The sequence below is a fragment of the Somniosus microcephalus genome, chromosome 2 (assembly GCF_052327205.1).
Source record: "Somniosus microcephalus isolate GS21.2 chromosome 2, FLI_Smic_1.0, whole genome shotgun sequence".
Lineage (NCBI taxonomy): Eukaryota > Metazoa > Chordata > Chondrichthyes > Squaliformes > Somniosidae > Somniosus > Somniosus microcephalus.
The window spans coordinates 270,479,099-270,503,419 of record NC_140988.1 but is presented as its reverse complement, the minus strand read 5'-3'; the positions used below and the strand labels follow the sequence as shown (position 1 = coordinate 270,503,419).

General features: G+C 44.5%; 1 protein-coding gene across 4 annotated transcripts in view; it reads right to left on the bottom strand.

Moving 5' to 3' along the window:
* The window catches only part of slc38a9 (solute carrier family 38 member 9), a 68,341-nt gene that overhangs the window by 18,878 nt on the left and 25,142 nt on the right, over positions 1-24,321 (bottom strand). For 3 of the 4 annotated variants that reach the window (XM_085972068.1, XM_085972078.1, XM_085972087.1), the window contains exons 7-11: positions 21,650-21,820; positions 21,229-21,288; positions 19,162-19,359; positions 14,341-14,448; positions 5,112-5,218 (exon numbers count right to left, since the gene is read on the bottom strand). In XM_085972068.1, coding sequence (XP_085828194.1) covers positions 5,112-5,218; positions 14,341-14,448; positions 19,162-19,359; positions 21,229-21,288; positions 21,650-21,820 — 644 coding nt within the window. The remainder of the gene's footprint in view (positions 1-5,111; positions 5,219-14,340; positions 14,449-19,161; positions 19,360-21,228; positions 21,289-21,649; positions 21,821-24,321) is intronic. The other variant, XM_085972096.1, reaches the window with a different exon arrangement.

Below are 24,321 nucleotides of genomic sequence, written 5' to 3'. Positions count from 1 at the left end.
GTGAGCCTTTGGCTGTGTCATTTTCATCTGACTTGCAACTTTCCTCTTCCTATACTGCCTTACTAACACTACCACAGTCAGTTGTGTTCTGGGATTTAAATGGTAATTTTATTTATGCTTTTGTGATACAATGTTTAGACAGCAGTTAGCAAATAATTTCACAAAAAGGTTTTCTCGAAAGAAGCTTCTCAAATGCAACATTTGGAATGAACTCAATTTGGATAAGAACAGTATAGATGTTTACATTCTTAGTTTTAGAAAGTGGACATTTGGCATCATTTGTTGTTTTATTTCAATTTTTCATATTGCAGCACTGCAGTTGACCCTTGTTAAACTGGGAAGCATGTCCTAATAAGGTTCTACATTGGTATCCAGATCCCCTGCAGTTTTCCTCAGGTGAGTCGAAAGAAATGCTTTTTTACACCATGTAATGCACAGTATATTTATTTGAGCTACTGATTTACAGTGATTGTAATAAATTGCAATTTTACTTATTCTTAGTATTATGGGTATGCTTGTGGTATTTTTGGTGACAAATTGTATGATTACGTTCAGATTTGCATCAGAGCTGCAAATCAGCAGCATTGATTATTATATGTTAGGTGAACCGGTTAACCTATGTAGTGGTTAACCTATGTAGTGGTTAAACTATGTAGTTTGTTTGTTTTTTTTTTTTTTTTTTTTTAAGTACAAGATTAAAAGTGAGCCCAGGATGCAGAGGATATGGTATGGAAAATATTCCAGGTAGCAGTAATGAAGAGTGGTAGTGTAGGATGGTCTGGAATCAGAGCATCGGGAGGGAGTGATGGGATCTGGCGGAAGCAAGAGTGCCTAGAAATATTGGGACGAGGGCTTCAGGGTCTACAGTATGGCAGTACCGAGCAAAGTTGGGGGTGGGGGCATTTTAAACTTGAAGGCAGGTAGGGAGTCGGGGGGGGGGGGGGGGGGGGTGGTTGGATTACAGTCAGGAAACCTGGGAGAACAGGTTTCCCTCATGTCCTGCTGAATTTAATGGCAGGCCTGATTAACATTTTTCTTTACCTTGGTATTTTTGGTGACAACCGAGGAATCCCCGCTAGTGTGGTCGACACGGCCCTCGACCGTGTCCCTTCTATCTCCCGCACTTCTGCCCTCACCCCTGCCCCTCCCTCCCGGAACCACGATAGAGTTCCCCTTGTCCTCACCTTTCATCCTCACCAGCCTCCACATTCAACGCATCATCCTCCGCCACCTCCAGTGTGATCCCACCACTAAAAACATCTTCCCCTCACCTCCCCTTCCAGCATTCCGAAGGGACCGCTCCCTCCGAGACACCCTGGTCCACTCCTCTATCACCCCCAACACCTTCCCGTGCAAGCGCAGGAGATGCAACACATGCCCTTATACCTCCCCCCTTCCCACTGTCCAGGGCCCCAAACACCCCTTCCAGGTGAAACAGCGATTTACTTGTACTTCTTGCAATCTAGTATACTGTATTCGCTGCTCACGATGTGGTCTCCTCTAGATTGGGGAGACCAAACGTAGATTGGGTGACCGCTTTGCGGAACACCTCCGTTCAGTCCATAAGGGGGACCCCCGAGCTTCGGGTCGCCTGTCACTTTAATTCACTGCTCCACTCCCACTCTGACCTCACCGCCCTCGGCCTCTTGCATTGTTCCACTGAAGCTCAGCGTAAGCTCGAGGAACAGCACCTCATCTTTCGATTAGGCACTTTATAGCCTTCTGGGCTCAACAGAGTTCAACAATTTCAGATCATAACCTCGGCCCCTACCCTGTATATATTTTTTATCCACACCTTTTGTTTGTGTCTTTTCTTCTCTCCCACATGGCAGCTGTCTTTCATTCTGCCAGCGCAATTTACACTGCATCTAGAGCCATCCTTTGTTTCTTAACCTGTCCCATTACCATCTCCTTTTGCCTTGAATATCTCTTAACCTCTTCTGCCTTCTATCCTATCACAGGCCTTCCCTTTTGTTCTTCATCCCCACCCCCCTTTCCCAGCCCCGACACTTGCTTAAAAATCTCTTCCATTTCCTGCTTTTTTCCAGTTCTGACAAAAGGTCATCAACCTGAACTGTTAACTTTCTCTCTTCACAGATGCTGCCTGACCAATCTCCAGCATTTTCTGTTTTTATTTAACATTTTTTGTCTGCTTGCAACCCCCCCCCCCCCCCCCCCTCCAGCACAGCCAGCCAAATTGAATGGCTGGCTGTCAGGCGGGTAAGGCCTGCGGCACCACGACCAGGGAACTGAAAGCAGGGTTTGGAAGGCCCCGGATCAGCGGGGGTGGGGTGGGGGGGAAAAGAGCGGCCAGGGGATTGGCGAGGGAGGGATGCTGGATCCAGAAGTTAAGTTGAAAAGCACTTAGCTCCTGGATCCAGCAGTCCTCACCTTCCTTTAGCTGCCAGCCTGCCTCAGGTCTGAGAAACCCAGCTGCCCAGAGTTAAATATAAAATGGTGCTTCCAAATAGGCACGCAGCCTCATTATAACATTTAAAGTTCCAACTCGCCTCCTGGGAGCAGGTTGGCTGCTCACGCCCCCATTAAAACCGGAAGTGGGTGGGTTGGGATTCAGATTTCTACCACTTTAACCGCTCATCCCTGACCCAAACCAGCCCATTTTTGGGGGTTAAAATTCCTCCCCCAGTGTTCAAGGACATAAGAAATAGGAGGAGTAGGCCATTCGGCCCCTTGAGCCTGCGCCGCCATTCAATAAGATCATGGCTGATCTTCTACCTCAACTCAACTTTCCTGAACTATCCCCATAATCCTCGATTCCCTTAATATCCAAAAATCTATCGATCTCGGTCTTTAATATACTCAACGACTGAGCCTCCACAGCTCTCTGGGGTAGAGAATTCCAAAGATTCACTACCCTCAGTGAAGAAATTTCTCCTCCTCAGTCCTAAATGGCCAACCCCTTATTCTGAGATTGTGACCCCTGGTTCTAGACTCCCCAGCCAGAGAAACTATCCTCCCAGCATCTAGCCTGTCAAGCCCTATAAGAATTTTGTATATTTCAATGAGATCACTTCTCATTCTTCTAAACTCTAGAGAATATAGGCCTAGTCTACTCAATCTCTCCTCATAGGACAATCCCTCCATCCCAGGAATCAGTCTGGTGAACCTTTGTTGCACTCCATGTATGGCAAGTATGTCCTTCCTGAGGTAAGGAGACAAAAACTGTACACAATACTACAGGTGTGGTCTCACCAGGGCCCTATATAATTGCAGTACGACAACTTTACTCTTATACAGGAAACTTTGGTTTATCCGGAGGTTGTATGGCCGGAAGCCTCGATCTAATGGCAGAAATCAGCAGCCGTTTTGTTAGGTTTTTTTTCTTTTCCTTTCCTAGCATTTTTTTTTTTAAAAAGTCAGTCAGTCTCTGGAAAGCCTCTCTGAAGCTGTTGCTAAGCTACAAAGACGCTTCCAAGGTACAGGCCGACTGTTTACAAGCTGTTGCTAAGCAACAGTGTTTGTTGTCAGATACGGAGATGAAAACCTCCATATCCTTCAACATTAGCACTGGTCTGTCCAGAAGTTTTCATAGATCGGCATCACGCCGGTCCCGTCAGTGCCGGATATCGCGAAGTTTCCTGTACTCAAATCCTCTTGCTTTCCCTGCATGTTAACTTTCGGTGATTAGTGTACACGGACACCCAGGTCCCTCTGAACGCCAACATTTCCTAATCTCACCATTTAATAAAATACTCTGCTTTTCTATTTTTCCTACCAAAGCGGATAACTTCACATTTTCCACATTATAGTCCAGTTACCATGTTCTTGCCCACTCACTTAGCCTGTCTATATCCCCTAGAAGCCACTTTTTAGTTTAGTTTCAATTTAGCAGAATTGGAAGACAGTACCATGGGAGGGAGAAGAGGCGGATAAGGAGTGATATGAAGTACTGTACAGAGATTTACAAGGAGGATGGAGACTTTGAAAAAAGAGAGAAATAAGTAGCAACAGGAAATTAAGATTAAAGCATAACAAAATCTTGTATGAGTGACAACACATGAATATGCAATTCCACATATACACAAACAAAATAGCTAACTGGGGAAGTGTGATCAGAACACAGGAGCACAGTATCCTGCAGACTATTAACTTCAGTTCTATTGGAACCAAACCATGTTAAAAAAAAACAAGATGGTAAAAGCCCGACACCCGAAGGCAATCCTGCAACACTGCACCATTATAAATATATACTTTGCAGGAGACCAGCGGCAGCCCTGTAAAGGTTTAGGATTACGTTAGTAATGCCAGCTTCTGATCTACAGGTCTCGTGCATTTGGCAGAAACCCCAAAAGTAACATTTCTGGAATCCTTAGGACTGGCTACCAGACTCTTCAAAATCAAAGTAAAATCTGTCAAAGACAGCAGTGTGGTCAGAAAAGTGACAGCCAGCAAGACTCCCCTTAGGTGGGGATGGGGTGGGGGGCAAGAGGCCTTCTCGGCACTTTTGGTTACAGTGAGGGAGGGGGAAATCAGACTTCTCAGCCCACCCATACAGATAACAGTGGCAAAAGCAACCAGTTCCTCATACAAAATGGGGCAGCTCTTCAAATATTTCTGCTTACTTCTAAAGTTCTACATGACCCAACAACCTGAAAACTTACAAAGCAAAGAGTTCACAGTAAATTAATCCAGTACACCTTTAGATTTTGTTTTTCTTGGTCCTCGTAATAATTAAAGTTTGGTAGGATTGTTAACAATACCAAGAGTGGCCAAGAAGAATCTTTAATGGCCTGTCATTATTAGGAGCCTGGAACAATTTGCCATGTAGAAGAACTGCAGAGAGTCTTTCTAAAAGCGGTTAAGATGTAGCTGTAGGGGAATTGATCCAGGGGCTCTCCCCAAAGAGGGAATGAAAACTTGAAGCACTAGGTCATCTTTTCATTCTCATCAGCTCACTGGAGATAGGTAGAAACTTAAAAGCAGCGGCTTCTCCATTATACACCATCCCTGGCCAAAAGGAGATGGCAAAGAAATTCTATATACCTAAATCAGACTACAGCTTATGTAGCTGAAGAGCCAAGTTAAATACTATTATACCGTGAATGGTGTGCAGATCAACTGATGAGCCTCTTCCTGTGGTTATAACTTACATTATTTTCTTGGTGTTGGTTATTCTTCAACAGGGTGATGACACAGTTGTGAATGAAGAAAGCAAGTGCAAGAACTCCAGTCAAATGTGGGAAAGATAATCTGAATTCTGGAAAAGAAATACAAAAACAGAACTTCACCGGCTACGTAATCAGCACCCAATGAGTTTTCTTAAGCTCCTTTAATTTACCTGGAACACATGAACTTGCATTTTGTGCAGAAACCACTTCAGGGTCACACTAAGAGAAAATAAGTTGTGTTGTTCCTGGACCAAGAACCAATGTAGATCAGTGAGCACAGGGGTGATGGGTGAACGGGACTTGATGCGAGTTAGGAAAAAGGGGCAGCAGAGTTTTGGATGAGCTCAAGTTTATGGAGGGTGAAAGATGGGAGGCCGGCCACGAGAGCATTGGAATAGTCGGTCTGGAGGTAACAAAAGCATGGATGAGGGTTTCAGCAGCAGATGGGCTGAGGCAGGGGCAAGAACAGACAATATTACGGAGGCGAATGTAGGCGGTCTTGCTGATGGGGAGGATATGGGGTTGGAAGCTCCGCTCAGGGTCAAATAGGATGTCGAGATTGCAAAGAGTCTGGTTCAGTCTCAAACTGGATAGGGAAGGGGATGGAATCGGCGGCTAGGGAACAGAGTTTGTAGCAGAGCCCAAGACCATGGCTTTGATCTTCCTAATATTTAATTGGAGGAAATTTTTGTTCAGCCAATACTGGATGTCGGACAAGAAACATGACATAGAAACATAGAAGATAGGAGCAGGCCATTCGGCCCCTTGAGCCTGTTCCACCATTTAATGCGATCATGGCTGATCATCTAAATTCAGTACCGTCCCTGCTTTCTCCCCATATCCCTTTAGCCTTAAGAAATATATCTAACGCCTTCTTGAATATCTATATCTATATATATATATATAAAAAAAGTTAGAGCGTACCTACACATGTTATATCAAAAGAAAGCTGATGATCAGGGGAGTGTTATAGGCGTATTTACTTTTTGGTCAGACAAAAATTGTTCGCACACTATACAAAAAACGTTCAAAAATCCGCTCATTAGCGGTTGACCAATCCTACCGCTCATTAGCGTTGAGTGACGTGATGGTTGACCAATCGGTGCATCACGGGCGGGACCTAATCCTGCAGCCTGCCGAAACGTTGCCGCCATTTTTCCCCCTGCTTTTGCCAGCTGCGGCGGCCCGCCGGAGCGGGAGGCGAGTTGGGGCTCACTTGGGCCGGGCCTGACAACCGCTTGGCCCGAGACAGAGCGGGGGAGCGGCAGCGGCCGGCCGTCAACCGCGCAGCCCTCTAAACTGCCTTCTGTGGTAGGGAATTCCACAGGTTCACCACTCTCTGGGTGAAGAAATTCCTCCTCATCTCAGTCCTAAATGGCTTACCCCTTATCCTTAGACTGTGACCCCTGGTTCTGGACTCCCCGGCCATCGGGAACATCCTTCCTGCATCTAGTCTGCCTAGTCCTGTTAGAATTTTATAAGTTTCAATGAGATCCCCTCTCATTCTTCTAAACTCTAGTAAATATAAGCCCAATCGACCCAATCTCTCCTCATGTCATTCCTGCCATCCCAGGTATCAGTCTGGTGAATCTTCACTGCACTCCCTCCATGGCAAGAACATCCTTCCTCAGATAAGGCGACCAAAACTGCACACAATACTCAAGGTGTGGTCTCAACAAGGCCCTGTACAACTGCAGCAAGACATCCTTGTTCCTGTACTCGAATCCTCTCGCTATGAAGACCAACAATGCACCTGCATGCTTACCTTCAGTGACTGGTGCACAAGGACACCCAGGTCTCGTTGCACTTCCCCTTCTCCCAATCCATTGCCGTTGCAGATAATAATCTGTCTTCCTGTTTTTGCCACCAAAATGGATAACCTCGCATTTATCCACATTATACTGCATCTGCCCAATCACCCAACCTGTCCAAATCATACTGGAGTTTCTCTGCATCCTCCTCATAGCACACACGCCTACCCAGCTTTGTGTTGTCCGCAAACTTGGAGATATTGCATCTAGTTCCCTCATCTAGATCATCAATATATATTGTGAATAGCTGGGGTCCTAGCGCCGATCCCTGCGGTACTGCCACTCGGAGAAAGACCCGTTTATTCCAACTCTTTGCTTCCTGTCTGCCAACCAGTTCTCTATCCAAGTCAGTACCTTACCCCCAATCCCATGTGCTTTAACTTTGCACGCCAATCTCTTATGCGGGACCTTATCGAAAGCCTTCTGAAAGTCCAAGACACCACATCCACTGGCTCTCCCTTATCTATTCTACCAGTTACATCCTCAAAAAATTCCAGTAGATTAGTCAAGCACGATTTACCTTTTGTAAATCCATGTTGACTTTGTCCAATCCTGTCATTGTTTTCCAAGTGCTCTGCTATTACATCTTTTATAATGGACTCGAGCATTTTCCCCACTACCGATGTCAGGCTTACCGGTCTGTAATTCCCCGTTTTCTCTCTACCACCTTTATTAAATAGTGGGGTTACATTAGCTACCCTCCAATCCATGGGAACTGTTCCAGAGTCTATAGAATTTTGGAAGACGACCAGTAATGCATCTACTATTTCTAGGGCCACTTCCTTAAGTACCCTAGGATGTAGATTATCAGGCCCTGGGGATTTATCGGCCTTCAATTATGTCAATTTCCCTAACACCATTTCCCATCAAATACTGATTTCATTCAGTCCCTCCCTCTCATTAGACCCTATGTTCCCCGACATCTCTGGGAGGTTATTTGTGTCGTCCTTTGTGAAGACAGAACCAAAGTATGGATTTAATTGGTCCGCCATTTCTTTGTTCCCCATTATAAATTCCCCCGATTCTGACTGCAAGGGAAAAAAACTCTCCCAACTCTCTTACAACTGCATTTACCAAATCCCAACTGTCTATTCTTTGGCCCTCCATTCATTACGACATTTCTGCAGCAACTGATCTGCTCAACCACACCCTCACCACCACCTTCAGTCATCTTCGCTCCCTTAAGTCCAAGGGACACAGACTTGAACGGATAGGGCAGGCAACTGGTTTAGCCATTCACCGCCAGATCTGGCTGGACCACGAAGAATTATCGGGTCCTGCTCTCGTCTGCCAAAATTGCTCACTATTCCAGAATCACTCTGGAATGCAAAGATAACCCCGGCTTCTATTCTCTGCTGCGAACCATCTTCTTAAACCCATCTCCCGTCTCTTCCATCCTCACCAACAAGTGGGAGGAGCTCATGGACTTCTTGGTCTCGAAGATTGAGACCGTCCATTCAGCTGCCTCTGCCACATCCCTTCCTTCCCCTAGCCCACCGGGCTAAACTTCCTCCAAGGTTCCCTAGCCTTGCATCTTTCTCCAGTTTCTCTCCGATCTCCCCTCATGATGTCCATGAGACCTACTTCCTGCTCCCTCGATCCTATTCCCACCAAACTGCTGACCACCCAACTTCCTTTTCTAGCTCCCCTGTTAAATGAGATTGTTAATGGTTCTCTCTCCTCAGGCACTGTCCGTCTGCCGTCACCACCCCTCTCAAAAAACAACCCTCGACTCCTCTGTCCTTGCAAACTACCACCCCATCTCCAACCTCCCTTCCCTCGCCAAAGTCCTTGCACGTGTTGTCGCCTCCCAAATCTGTCCCCATCTTTGCCGCAACTCCATGTTTGAATCCCTCCAAATCAGGTTTCCGCTCCTGCCACAGTACCGAAATGGCTCTCAGTCACAAATGACATCCCATGTGTTGGTGACAAAGGTAAACTATCCCTCCTCATCCTTCTCGACTTGTCTGCAGCCTTTGACAACAGTTGACCACTCCATCCTCCTCCAACTCCTCTCCACTTGCCTGGTTCCATTCTTATCTGTCTAATCATAGCCAGAGAATCACCTGCAATGGCTTCTCTTCCTGCTCCCGCATTGTTAGCGACGACACCCAGACCACTTCTCTCGACCCCTCCACGGTCTCTAAACTGTCAGACTGCTTTTCCGACATCCAGTAGTGGATGAGCAGGAGTTTTCCCTAATTAAATATTGGGAAGACCAAAGCCATTGTTTTTGGTTCCCGCCACAAATTCTGTTCCCCAGCCACTGAATCCATCCCTCTCCCCAACATCCGTGAGGCGGAGCCACACCGTTCGCAAACTTGGTGTCATATCTGACCCCGAAATGAGCTTCCCACCACATATCCACGCCATAACTAAAGACTGTCTATTTCCACCTCCTTAACATCGCACGTCTCCACCCACCTCAGCTCATCCGCTGCTGAAACCCTCATCCATGCCTTTGTTACTTGTAGCCTTGACTATTCCAACACAATCCTGGCTGGTCTCCCACGTTCTACCCCAAGTAAACTTGGTCATCAAAACTCGCTGCCAGTGTCCTAACTCACACCAAGTCTCGTTCACCCATCACCCCTGGGTTCACTGACCTACATTGGCTCCCGGTTAAGCAATGCCTCGATTTCAAAATTCTCATCCTTGTTTTCAAATCCTTCCATGGCCTCGCCCCTCCCCATCTCTAATCTCCAGCCCCACAAACCGCACTCACCCTCCGCCCCACGAGATATCTGCGCTCCTCTAATTCTGCCCTCTTGAGCAACCCGGATTATAAATCGCTCAACCATTGGTGGCCGTGCCTTCAGCTGTCTAGGTCCTAAGCTCTGGAATTCCCTCCCTAAACCTTTCTGGCTCTTTTTCCTCTTTTACGACGCTCCTTAAAACCTATCTCTTATCAAGCTTTTGGTCATCTGCCCTAATTTCTCCTTATGTGGCTAAGTGTCAAATTTTTATCTTGTAATACTCCTGTGAAGCACCTTGGGACATTTCACTATGTTAAAGGTGCTATATAAATACAAGTTGTTGTTGAAATATTTTCACTCATCTTCGAATTCCTATCAGCTTGCCAATCCTACCTTTGCAAGGTCCTCCAGCTTTACATTTCCTCCTATATCCTTTGGTCCTTTGATTATGGCCTTCTGTTCATTCAACACCCCAGTCCCCACCACTGATAGCACAACCTTCAGCCATCTCAGCCAAAGTCTCTGGAACTCCCTCCCTGAACCCCACTGCCTCTCCACTTTTTCAATCATCTCTCCTAACTCTCCCAACAGGCTGGTCATCTGTTCCTGGTTATTTTCCACTCTCTGGAAAGCATTTCAAGGTGCTTTACAAAGTTAAAGGTGCTATATAAAAGCAAGTTTGTTGTTGTTTGGAATGGGCTTTGGTCAGTCGTGTCAGTCCTTGCAGTCAAGTTTTTAATCATTTTAGTTATGTTCAATTGCCAAGTTGAAAAGGGACTGGGGATTTGTCAAGTTGGCAACAATGTGTGTCCTATATAGTCAGCCACCTACTTAGGAAGGACTCTCAAACAAACCTAAAGGAATAGAATTTATGTACTTTCAAAAGGAATCATTAGGAAAGAACAGTTTAAAAGGGAACACAACAAAACCGGCCAATATTAAAAAAGATAATTTTAAAGAACTGGTTATTTACTGTAAAGGCTTTCTACTTTGATGAAAACCCCTAGAATAGCAAGCCAAAGTCTGAATGTCAGTCTGCACAAATTCTATTGATGTGTTACTCGGAGGGCCCCCTCGCATAATTCACTGAAAGGGGAAAAGCCATTTAACCCATCTCATTCATTTAGGTTCACACTGTCCTGCCTTAGAAACAAATCCATATTCCTCAACCAACTGTTGAATCAGCAGCTAGTCCATTTCTTTTTGAAGAACTTGAATCCACATTGACTGTGCCAGATGATAGTTACTGTTATTTTCCCAGTTAGACTATTTCACAATTATTAACATGTAGAATACTTCAGCTCAGTCACATCCCCGGTTCAGGAATAAAATTCACTACTTGAAAAATAATTATTGGAAGCGGTGTTCCTGAAGAGGTGCTAGCACCCTACATACACCACCACCCCCCTCCATTTCTATAAATTCCTGGTCACAGCAAGAGCTATAATGGATTCCAGGAAGTGATAAGTGTGCAACTCAATTGCTTCACAACATTTTACAGTTTATTGAGCTTTAAAGTTGAGATAAGTGAGATCAATGCTGAAAGTTCCATTTTTGAAGCATCAGAATTAGGGTGAAGTACCTCTACACTGACCAAATAATGTGCCTTCAAATATCTTACTGCATCAGATGAATTTCCCCCTCTTTCTCCCTCCTCCACCATTTATAGCAATCACTCTTAGAACGTCTCAAGCAGAGCATTTGTAGGTAATTTTGTCCTGATGGCCATGCTCAATAAAACCTGGGCCACTGCCTCCAAAACTAATTTCATGTAGGACCCTTATGGCTGGCACATTTCCTGCCTTCCAATTAGGCTGGGTTCAAACTTAAAGCCTGCGGATGAAAGGAGTGTGGTAATCCATTAAACCTCCCAGTTCTCTCGCTCCCCCCACCGCATTTAAAAAAAGTAAATTTAATTGGGTTGGAAACACGTGTGTGGAAATATTTTAATTTGTTGTGCATAAATAGTGGCAGAATTAGATATTATGCAATCCTCCCAACACAAAATAAACCAGCACAAGTAGAAAGCATAAGTATTCATTTTCCATTTCTCTAATCTGCAATAAAATACAAAAGGAAAAAACTATAAAATGCCTCAATCCATTCTTCGGATGTCCCAAAATGTTTCACAACCATATAATTACTTTTCAAGTGTCGTGACAGTTATGTGGACAAACATGACAGTCAATTTGCAAACAAAGGTCTCAAAAATAATAAATGAGATGAATGACCAATTACAGTAATCTGTTTTGGGCAATATTTGGTTGAGGGGAGAAGAACATAAGACATAAGAACATAAGGCGTAGGAGCAGGAGCAGGTCATTTGGCCCCTCGAACCTGCTCCGCCATTCAATAAGATCATGGCTGATCTGATCTTGGCCTCAACTCCACTTCCCTGCCTGCTCCCCATAACCCTCGACTCCCTTACCTTTCAAAAATCTGTCTATCTCCACCTTAAATATATTCAATGACTCAGCCTCCACAGTTCTCTGGGGAAGAAAATTCCAAAGATAATGACCCTCAGAAGAAATTCCTCCTCATTTCTGATTTTAAAAGGCTGCCCCCTTATTCTGAAATTATGCCCCCGAGTTCTAGATTCCCCCATGAGGGGAAACATCCTCTCTGCATCTACCCTGTCAAGCCCCTTCAGAATCTTATATATTTCAATAAGATCCCCTCTCAGTCTTCTAAACTCCAATGAGTATAGGCCCAACCTGCTCAACCTTTCTTCATAAGACAACCCCTTCATCTCCAGAATCAACCTCGTGAACCTTCTCTGAACTGCCTCCAATGCAAGTATATCCTTCCTTAAATAAGGAGACCAAAACTGTACGCAGTACTCCAGGTGTGGTCTCACCAATACCCTGTACAGTTGTAACAGGACTTCCCTACTTTTATACTCCATTCCCTTTGCAATAAAGGCCAACACTCCATTTGCCTTCCTAATTACTTGCTGTACCTGCATGCTAACTTTGTGATTCATGTACAAGGACCCCCAGATCACACTATCTCAGCATTTTGAATCTCTCCCCATTTAAATAATAATTTGCTTTTTTATTTTTCCTACCAAAGTGGATAACCTCGCATTTTCCCACATTATACTCCATCTGCCAGATTTTTGCCCCCTCAGGGCGCTGGTCGCAAAATCAGAAGAACTCTCTATTCCTCTTTGAATAGTGCCACAATATCTTTTACATCCAGGAAGACAAAGCCTTGGTCTCATGTGAAACCAGTAATGCATCCTAAATACTGTATTGAAGCATCAGCCTAGATTACATACTCAAATCTTGGAGTGGGGCTTGAAGCCATGAATGAATGACCTTCTGACTAAGAGGGGAGCGTGGTAACAACAGAACCAGACTGACATGACCACAGGAATCCTTTACAAACCAAGGTCAGTGGGTATCAAGAGTAAGAGATGGATTAGTAACTGGTGAAAGAAGAAAAGGTTTGTCAGCAGAAGCTAATAATTCACTGCATCGATATGGAGAGTTGGGGGGGGGGGGGGGGTGGGGGAAAGAGAAGAAAGAGAATCAAGTATAATTGTGTAAGATGGGTTCAAACTCAAAGCCTACGGATGAAAGGAGTGTGATAATCCATTAACCTCCGTTCTTTCTCTCTTCCCCCCCACCCCATTAAAAAAAAATCCATTTATTTGGGTTTGAAACACGTGTTGCGTATGGGGAAACATTTTTAATTTTTGTATAGTGACAGAATTAGATATTATGCAATCCTCTTCATTATACAAAATATACTCAGTGTACTATGTTAGCCCCAGCTCCCTATTCCTGGTATACACAGATGACCTGAAATGCAGTCTGAATGCAAGTAGTTACACTTTCCCTCATTTTGCCCTTCCCCCCCCAATCTCCTCCACAGGAGGAAAAGGCTATGGATTCAGAAGCTGCAGCTAACATTTTGCTAAAAAAAGTGGCAAATTAAGTTCAAAACAATCTATGTAATATTTTTTACTTGCAGGCAAATACAAGCTATGAAGTACATGTGAAGTGGGACTAATTGTATAGCTCTTTCAAAGAGCTAGCACTGGGCTGAATGGCCTCCTTCTGTGCTGTGATTCTAGGTGCTTCAGTGAGTGGGATAGAATTTCCCATGGTGAAGCTGAAGAGACCCAAGGATATTAGTTGATTCATCACTCACCGTGTCCAAACAGTTGGTATCCACAATAAACAGAACATAAGATGCTGGATTATATAGTCAAGATCAATTGAGTTCAAATCCTCAGAAGTTGGGCTACACTTAGAGTAGAAGCAATCTAATTGCAAGGCTGATGTCTGGTGTCATAAGGAAAGCTACAATAAATGACTTGATAAGGTCCCTTCTGAGGAGACTTGTATACTTTAAAAAAAAAAAAATAAGCCAAGATACTTGACAGAACAAAGTTAACTTGTAATGATACTTCCAGATATGCCAAGGTAGAAAAGGGTTGTGAAGGAAAAAATTGACAGACATCAGGAAGTTTTTCAATGTTGGAAGGATAATATCAAATGGGTTGAAGAGTCTTTTTTAAAAAATCAGAATCTAACTTGAAATTAAGAGGAATCAACTCAAAAGGCAAGTTTCTCAAATGGACCGTTTCATAGATAAGTTCTTCAAATTAAAAGAAAATATCTGAATAGTTTGATATGTCACTCGATACACAAGACAAGACAATAAAGTGGAATGTGCAATTATTGGATACATTACCTGGTACAAAATTGTTTTCAGGTTCAAACCAATGGAACTGCAAGTGAAATCCTTGTTGTGCTGCCTTCAGTGTTACCAGTATAATTAAATAGAAGACTGAAATTGTGCCTGCAAATAAAATCAAAACAAACTTTCTAAAATGACAGACATTTCAACGCACAGATAAATTTACCAAAAATGAGCATTCAAAGGATCTGCTAGGCCTCCTAGTAGTTTGTGACTAAGTAGAATACCAAGCCATACAGACTACAGTTCCTAGTTTGATTCCTGATCTACAGAGTTCAATGAATCTCAGCCAGCAAAGCAGTTGGAACACAACAATCATCCTCAGCAACTCTCAGCTTGGAATATGTGGTGGGTGGAGGAAGGAGGGGAGGATTCCTGTTCCTGTTGAGAAAGGCATGTGTGGCAAGAATAGGGTTGGCTTCAGCTATGGTATCTCTTTCCCCCCCAACCAAGGATTGAATACCCGGCTCACACATGAAGGTCATTTCAATGAGGTACTGGAGAGTTGTCTGCTCCTGTGAAACTATATCTTGGGGTGTGGGAAGATACATAAAAAGGGGGGGGGGGGGGGGAGAAAGGGAGACCAGCAACATCTAAAGAAAAACTTCACAAAATTTAAGTTGCAGCACTAACACAGCATGTTTTGAAATCATATGCAACATGATGTAATAATCAACAGATCATTTCTCAATCTGCATACCAAGAACAAAGGCCAATGTAAATCAACATTAATCAGAGGTCATATTGGAGATGTAGTATCCAAAAGATCAAGAACACCCACTTATTTCCCTTAATAAAACAGGTCTAGGATTCAGCAGTCTCTTCTTCTTCGGCAGTCCCTCGGAACTGAGGATGACTTGCTTCCACACTAAAAAGGAGTTCTCAGGTGACTGAGGAGTCCAATGCGAGACCTACAGTCTCTGTCACAGGTGAGCCAGACTGTGGTTGAAGGGGCAGGCAGGTGGGGTGCTTGGGTTGACATGCGCTCCTTCCGCTGTTTGTGCTTGGCTGCTGCTTGTTCCCGGCGAAGAGACTCGAGGTGTTCGGCACCTTCCTGGATGCTTCTCCTCCACTTTGTGCGGTCTTGGGCTAGGGATTCCCAGGGGTCGGTGGGGATGTTGCACTTTTTCCAAGGAGGCTTGGAGGGTGTCCTTGAAACGTTTCCTCTGCCCACCTGGGGCTCTCTTACTATGTCGGAGCGCCGAGTAGAGCGCTTGTTTTGGGAGTCTCGTATCAGGCATGCGGACGATGTTGCCCGTCCATCGGAGCTGATCGAGCGTGATCAAAGCTTCGATGCTGGGGGTGTTGGCCTGGGCGAGAACACGGATGTTGGTGCGCCTATCCTGCCAATGGATTTGCAGGATCTTGTGGAGGCAGCGTTGGTGGTACCGCTCCAGTGCTTGAGGTGCCTGCTGTACATGGTCCATGTCTCTGAAGCATACAGGAGGGTGGGTATCACGACTGCTCTGTAGACCATGAGCTTGGTGCTGGGTTTGAGGTCCTGGTCTTCAAACACTCTCTTCCTCAGGCAGTTCTGGCACACTGAAGGTGGTGTTGGACTTAGTCATCGACGTCTGCCCTTGTTGTCAGTAGGCTCCCGCGGTATGAAAAGTGGTCCACGTTGTCCAAGGCCTTGTCATGGATTCTGATAATCGGGGAGCAGTACTGTGTGGCAGGGGCAGGTTTGTGGAGGACCTTTGTCTTATGGATGTTTAGTGTAAGGCCTATGCTCTCGTACACTTCAGTGAAGGTGCTGACGATGGTTTGGAGTTCAAGCTCAGTGCGCACAGATGCAAGCGTCATCTGCATACTGTAATTCAATGACAGAGGATGGGACGACCTTGGATCTGGACTGGAGGCGATGGATGTTGAACAGTTTCCCCTTTGTTCTGTAGTTTAGCTCCACTCCAGCAGGGAGCTTACTGAGGGGTGAGATGGAGCATTGCAGCCAGGAAGATCAAGAAGAGCGTTGGTGCGATGACCCAGCCTTGCTTAACCCCAGTCCGTACGTGAATTGGAACTGTGGTGGATCCGTTGGTCAGGATCACGGCTTGCATGTCGTCGTGAAGCAGGCGGAGGATGGTGACAAATTTTGAGGGCAGCCGAACTTGAGAAGGACACTCCATAATCCCTCATGGTTAACGGTGTCGAAGGCCTTTGTGGGGTCAAAGAAGGCCATGTACAGCGGTTGGTGCTGTTCCCTGCATTTCTCTTGTAGTTGACGCGTGGTGAAGATCATGTCCATTGTGCCGCTTAGTGGGCGGAATCCGCATTGCGACTCTGGGAAGAGCTCTTCAGCCACGGGGAGAAGGCAATTGAGGAGGATTCTTGCGATGACTTTCCCTGTGGCAGACACCGGGGAGTCTCCTGTAATTACCGCAATCGGACTGGTCACCTTTCTTGAAGATGGTAACGATTACGACGTCAGAGATCCCCTGGCATGCTCTGCTCCTTCCAAATAAGAGAAATTAGTTCAACGCCAGAGTTGGAAAGGATACATACCTCTGGGGAGGTGTGATCGGCAGAGAGGGGGTAGGGAAAACCAACTCCAATGGTACCCTCCTTCTGACAAAATGCTTAGAACATGGCCTTGTCATAACCAACACCTTGTTCCGTCAGAGAGACAAGTACAAGGCTTCATGGCAACACCCTCGCTCTAGCACTGGCATCTGCTGGACTACGTCATCGTCCGAGCAAGGGACCGCAAGGACATCCGCATCACCTGCGCCACGACAGGAGCTGACGACTGCTGGACAGACCACCGCCTAATCCGCTGTCATCTCCATCAATGTAGCCCCAAAACAGCGGTGGCAACAGAAACAATGCCGCAGGAAAATCAAGGCTGGAGCGCTCAAAGACCCTGCTCAGAAAGCCCTATTCAGCCTGCACCTCACAAACAACCTGCCAACTCCCAGTGATTCGGAGACACAGCGTCCATAGCGCCTGGTCTGCACTCAAGGCCTCCATAATCAGCACCTGGAGACACGCTCGGTCACTCGACCAGGAAACACCAAGACTGGTTCAACGAGAGCGACCAGGAAATCCAGGAGCTAATAAGCTGCAAACGCAAGGCATTCCTGATCTGGAAACAGCAACAGAAAGCAGCTCTACAGACACCTGAAGGCCGAGGTCCAACAAAAAACCTTGACCTAAAGAACAGATGGTGGGTGGAGAAAGCGCAGGTGATCCAGCAGCTAGCCGACAGCCACGACGTGCGTGGATTCCTTAGCGCAGTCAAGGCCACCTACGGTCCAAGCACCAAAGGTCCTACCCCACTGTGGGCCAAGAACGGAGAGGTACTCATCAAGGACAGAGGCAGTCAGTGCCCGCTGGAAGGAGCACTTCGAAGATCTCCTTAACCGAGACGGTCTTCGACGCGAGTGTCCTCGACTCCATCCTGCAGCATGCTATCCGCCACCACCTCGGCACAACCCCAGCCCGGCATGAGGTTGAAAAGGCCATCCGACAACTGAAGAACAACAAGGTCTTAGGAGCAGATGGAATCCCCGCCGAGGCGCTAAAACATGGCGGAGAAGCACTATTGGCGCAAATACATTCAGTAGTATTGGAATAAGGTGCAGCGTCTTCAAAGTTAAGCTGGCAACACATGCCTAATGACCACTTCTGCCCATTGAGAAGTGTTGTCTAGACCTCTGGCTCACTAGAGGCAAAAAGCTCAACAGAATTCCAGTCCACAATGGATAGTTAAATATTGGTCCACATCAACTAGTTAGCCAGGAGACACAAAAGTATGGTCTAATTTTAATAAAGTATTTTACAGTCAGAAGCACAGTATTTCCCCACAGTTGGAGGCCCAGCAGCGTTTGGTTAGATGTTCAAATCGAACCTCTACAAACACTGGAATTTGACTATGAAATCGGTGATTGCCATTATTGGGCAGACTGCTCAAACAAAGGTACACCCTAATCTGGTTGAGCACTCACAAAACAGACCAAACAGCAATTGTAAAGACAGCACATCTCTTTTGTCAACGGTCACCCGTCCCTCCCCCAAAAGAAAAACGGCAGTCAAAAGTTAATCACTAAATCCAAACCTGATAAAACCATGAACAAAGCTGAACCAACACTGCAACAAATGCCAAATTCAGATTTTCCCCATTGGGAAACCAGAAGCGGAGTCAAATACATGAACAGGTTGCGACAGCAGTTTATCAGGCAGAAGTCGAACATTAATGATTTTGAGCTCCTTCAAAATCTAATTTTAATATCCCCCATACAGCATCAAAACGCAAAACTGATTTTTGGGCAACTAAACTGGAGTCAAATAAAATTTTAACATACTGAAGACTAAAAGTAGCAATTCATTCTCTCTTTCTCTCCCCAGGTAATGCTCTAGTATCATTCAGTACCTCCACTCACTATTCTAGCATTTCAAAAGAGAATTTAAAGAAATGCCCAATAACCACAATTTCTTAAATATTTTTGACTATATTCAGCAACACAGTACTTCCCAACACCATTTTAAGAGATCAGTGCATCTAAAATAAATTAATCAGCAAATGATAATACTCAGTTTGAGCCATGAACAACAAACTCAAACACTCCACAAGAAACTGCACAATTTATTTACAAAGTCGTCTAACAGCCAGCCAATCCAAATAAATCCCAGGCACAGCTATGAAAAGCCTTCACGAAGTTTCATGGTGATTTTCCAAACTCTGGGATGCACTGGGGTCCACCATAGTTTCTTCCCTAAACAAGATGATTAAAAAAAAGTGTACACTAGTTGTTCAGTTAATGCCCTCCCCCTCAGCCAGTTCCTAAAGTTGTATCAGCAGGTTAGCGGAATACTTACCTAGATTATTGAACCGTGCAAAGAATGAAGCAGACTTGAAGTTGAGGAGAGGCAATAAAAGGAAAATCAAGTAGAAAGGAACAGTATTGGTTTTACTCCACCACTCCTGAAACTCATGCAAGCCTGTGTCATTGCTTATGATAAAGGACATGTCCGTGTTGTTCCCTTGGTGAACTCCAGGTGGGTTTGGACAAATAACTGAAAACAAAAAGAATGAATCAGAACTACAAGCTCTATAAACAACCCTCAAATGGAAGGGAGAGAAAAAAAATGAATCCTGGCAAACAAATTGTGCTCCAGTTAGTATAACAGACCGATCGGGAACTTGGAATGTTTAGGCTCGCTTCAGTTATGCATTTATGGCACAAGATTGAGCATTTGCACATTGAGAGCAAGTGGAGACTAATCAATGTCATTTACTTAAGGCCCTTGTAGCTAGAGGAAAAAAAAAATCCATGCCCCTGTTCCAATTTGGACTCGAACTCAGGTTCCAGAGATTTAATGACTAGCGTGCGACTCAAATACTTCCATGCATTGAATTTGAAAAAAAGATATATTTTTACAATTATGGACACTGTATGACCATCTTTCCAATTCTTATCAAATATCTTCTAGTGATGGGTTACATTCATGGTGTTTTTTTTAACTCCCCAAAATCAAGAACTTTCATTCACCCACCCAATGCCCAGCTAAAATGTAGTAAGCCAAGGGATGCAAAGGAGTCTCATCATTGCATTTCAGCTCAACAGGTTAGTTCCTTGATTTCGGAAAGGTGGAACAACAAACAACCCAACCCATGGCTTAGGCGATAAACTACTGAACAGATTTATTGAACAGTAAACAGATAACTTAACAGTATTAAATACCAACAATAGATTTATTGTAAATAATCCTGAGGGGGAATCGTAAAGTTTATCAAAAACAGCAAAAGTGCTTTCCCCGTGCTAAACCTCACTGTAAACTGGACGGGGCTAAATGACGGAATTAAATTTGTGGTAGGTCACTGCTGCCTTCCTCCATTTATGATGGCTTCATAAGTGCTGACAAAAGAAGTTAGCCTCAGGTATATGATTCAAAATCCCTTGAAGAAATACCGGAACAAAATGGAACTTGTAGATATAAAAAAGTATCTCAAACTCAGAGCTGCCAAACATATATTTTAAAAGACATTTGTATTTGAATGAAATGGCTTGCCATCCACCTGGGAACAAACTACCTTGCTGCACCTGATTGCTGCTGGAAGAAGCCAATTATTGCCTATTAGTAACCATATTTTGAACACAATGGACCTGACAATCAGGTACACAGTTCCAATTTATATATGTTATCAGACATCTACTTCATCCAATCATCTGACCCTAGATATAGTGTGCATTATAAAACCGGTGTTATATTTTGATAGGTGAACCCTAATTTGAATCCTATGTGTACCCAAGAAAAAGGAATACAATACACAATAAGCAAACATGCTTTACTTTTTTTTTCTAGTGATCCAGATCTCGCTTTGCTGCTGTACAATCTTTAAAAAAAGTCACACTAAAGTGCTTATTTTAAAACTGTTCGGATTGCAGTTATTCAACAATGAAGGAAAAAAACCTTCAGGATTAAATTACTACAAACTCTTCAGCCTGAAAATAACTCATTTTGATTGCAGAAGTAACCTAGTTTAAAAATTCTAGCTAGCTTTCTCACAATTCTACACTCTCCGAGACACATACTTCTCATTTTAGAGACCCTTCTTCCACCTTCCGATTGCGGTAGGCCATATTAACCAGCGTAAAAACTCCTCAGTATTGGATAATTTAGTCTTCCCAGTTTAGCTCCCAGTTTTCTGTCTGTGGACAGTTAGTTCGGTTTTGACTCATTATTTTGAAGATGTAAACAATACTTGATATCCAGTGCTCAACTACGATAGTCACAGTACAATTAGGTGTTGCGTTAAACAGCTACAAATAACCCACAATCAAATGATTAAGAATCTGATACTACCAAAATGTTCATTTTATGACAGGAAGTTTACATTTAAATTCTGTACTGGACACACAACTCGCCGACTGACAATCCTACCTTTATCACTTCCATTTGTACTTAAAACATGGTCCACTTCTGTGACATTGTGAACATAATCTGGAAAATAAGATAGTGGAACATGGTAGATGGGACTAAGTAAGCTTAAAATTTTAAATACAATTATACACATCTTCCTATAACTATTTCATGCCACTAGTTGCTGGAATATTGGGTGATATCAATATGCACATGTTGCAAAGCCCTGAAACATAGATCTCAATTTATTTTGCTGATAAAATACTATTCACAGTAATTTGATAAAAAGTCATAGCAGAGATCTTAAGATTTTAATTTATGTAGGAATTGATGCCATCTTTAGTATCTGAAATGTAGTAATTGGAAAGGTTTACATATCAAACATAAACTGCAGAGACCTAGATTACACTGGTAGAAACATGTCGCTTTTTGTTTTACTTACTGTAAATAAATTTCCCTGTGTTGAAGAGGAAATTGGACATAAGGACCCAGTAAACAATCATGGCTCCAAACAGAGAAGTCAGAGAGAAAAGAAGACTGGACCACTTGCCAAATGAACCAAAATAATATTGACAGACATCAGGGAACTCCCAGTTTGACGTATCAATATGAGCTTTGGGAAAGAAAACAAATGCATTTTAGAAAACAATTAAGCAAAGGGGGTCTATAACCAACATTTAATAAACTTCAGTTCAGTTGCAAGCTCCCCTGCTGGCCTACTGGATAAAGACATCACTTGGTGCAGCATTAGACCATACAGGCCACAAAGTTCAAGGCTGCATTCCAATTTAACCAGTCTCAGCCAGGCACCAGACAGTACGCTACAAAACAGGGCTATGGCTATTTGGGAAAACAAATCAGCCACGACTACTGGTTCCAACTGCTGTCTCATAACTGCGACCAGAAAAGTGATGTGTGAATGTCACGTGAGAACAGTCTCAAGCCTTCCTGCTAAGCCCCTACAACTTGTCCACGCTTACCATCTAGGCTCACAGATGTGGAATGGCCACTTGAGCTAGGTACCAGAGGGCTGCGAGTGCCCATGAAACCACACCTCAGTATCTTCAGGAGAAAAGGAAGAAAATCAGGGGCAGGGAAGGGAAAATCCCCCAACAGTCTCCTAAACACAATCAACAAGAACTCTTACAGGGTAGAAGGGGTTACCATAAACACACATCATTGCACCCATTTCCATCCTCGCGGTTTGGCGGTTTTCTGCTAATGGAAATGCTATTTTATGATTGCACAAGTAACTATATATTCAGCATTGGACAGGTTGGCCAAGAAATAGCTCAAAGAAAGTCTCCGGTAAACATTTTGGGGGGAAAATTGAGTCGCGCCCCCTTTGGGGCGCTAACTTCGCCGGGGCCAAAATTCATCGGTAGCGCCCCAAGAGGGAAGCGGGGCGCTACTGGAAGCACCCCGCCTCCCTCTTGGGGCGCTGCGAGGGAATATTGCGGCGCTATGTGCCACGGTATTGCAGGCCTTCCTCCCCTTAAAAAGGGGAGGGAAGTCAGGCAAGAGACTGAATGATGTTTAATTTCCTTCACACGAGATAGGACTGGGAAATGTACAACAACATTCTTCTTCCTAGCAGTCAGTTTTTGAACTACTTGAAGACTACACTACTAGTCTGGGTGGGGACATGCTGGGTTCATTCTCTATGTGCCACTTTTCATTTGTACCTTAATGGCCTTGCTGGCAAATATTTCTCTTCACTATGAACCCTTTTTAAAGAAAAAATCCCTAGTAAACTTTAATGGCAGAACACAAAATCTTTCCATGCTGGATGCCATTTATCTTGCTGAAGCGTTCGTGCACTTTTGTTGCTTCACGATGGGCTCCCATTACCCATGGATGGTTTACTCCCGGCATTAAGGATTTAAACTCACCTAAACCATAGCACTTCTATAGCATTGCATGCTCACTGTTCGCACTTTTCATTAGCAGAAAACAGCCAAACCGTGAGGATGGAATTGGTGCAAATAAACTGAGGTTTTTGTGATGCAGAGACTTTGAGGCAATTTACTGAATATCAGATGCTCCTCTTCTCTGATACTCATGTTCAGTCTTTTGGTGGTGGTTTACTTGCCAGATAACCCAGAATTCCAGTTACTTAATCTGTTTCATTAAGTAAATAGCTGCTGAAAGTGACTTGCTGAAACACTTTGGCTGGAATTTTCTGTACCTGGACGTGTCACGTGCAGGTGGTCGCCGTGGCGGGTCGCGACTCCATCCCGCTGCAGAGATCGACTTTCTGTTAATGGCGCCTATTAACGCCGCCCTGCGTGTTACCCGGCCCGATTAAATTGTGTGGGTCTGATGACGTCAATGACGCATTATCAGACGGGATATTTAAAAGGAGCCATGGCCACATTGCATTTGACGGTTCATCTAGGATAGTGCAGCCACTACACTGCACCATTGGAGTGTTCCAAACACCGACAATGACTGCACAGCAACAGAGAGCGGCACCCAGGTTCTCAGATGACTCCCTCCATATGCTTGCGAAGGGAGTGAGAGCACGCAAGGAGGTCCTCTTCCCTTCCGATGGACGGAAGAGACCTCCCCAGCAGACCGAAAGGAGCCTGGCTCCAAATAGCAGCGGAGGTCAACAGCAGGGATGTTGTCGAGTGCAGTGCCGCAAACATTTGAATGATCTCAGTAGATCAGCAAAGGTGAGTGCAAAGCCACACTCCACTTTATCCTGCTGTGTCTCATCACAACCTTACTCACACCAACATACCTTGCACATCCACCCATCCCTCGCTCTCGATCTACATCACATCCCCATCTAACTAACCACTGTGACTGTGATTGAGTCTGCCTCCACGACCCTTTCAGGCAGTGCATTCCAGATCCTAACCACTCGCTGCGTAAAAAGTTTTTTCTTAGGTCACCTTTGGTTCTTTTGCCAATCGCCTTAAATCTGTGTCCTCTGGTTCTCGACCCTTCTGCCAATGGGAACAGTTTCTCTCTATCTACTCTATCTAGACCCCTCATGATTTTGAACACCTCTATCAAATCTCTTCTCAATCTTCTCTGCTCCAAGGAGAATAACCCCAGTTTCTCCAGTCTATCCATGTAACTGAAGTCCCTCATTCCTGGAATTGT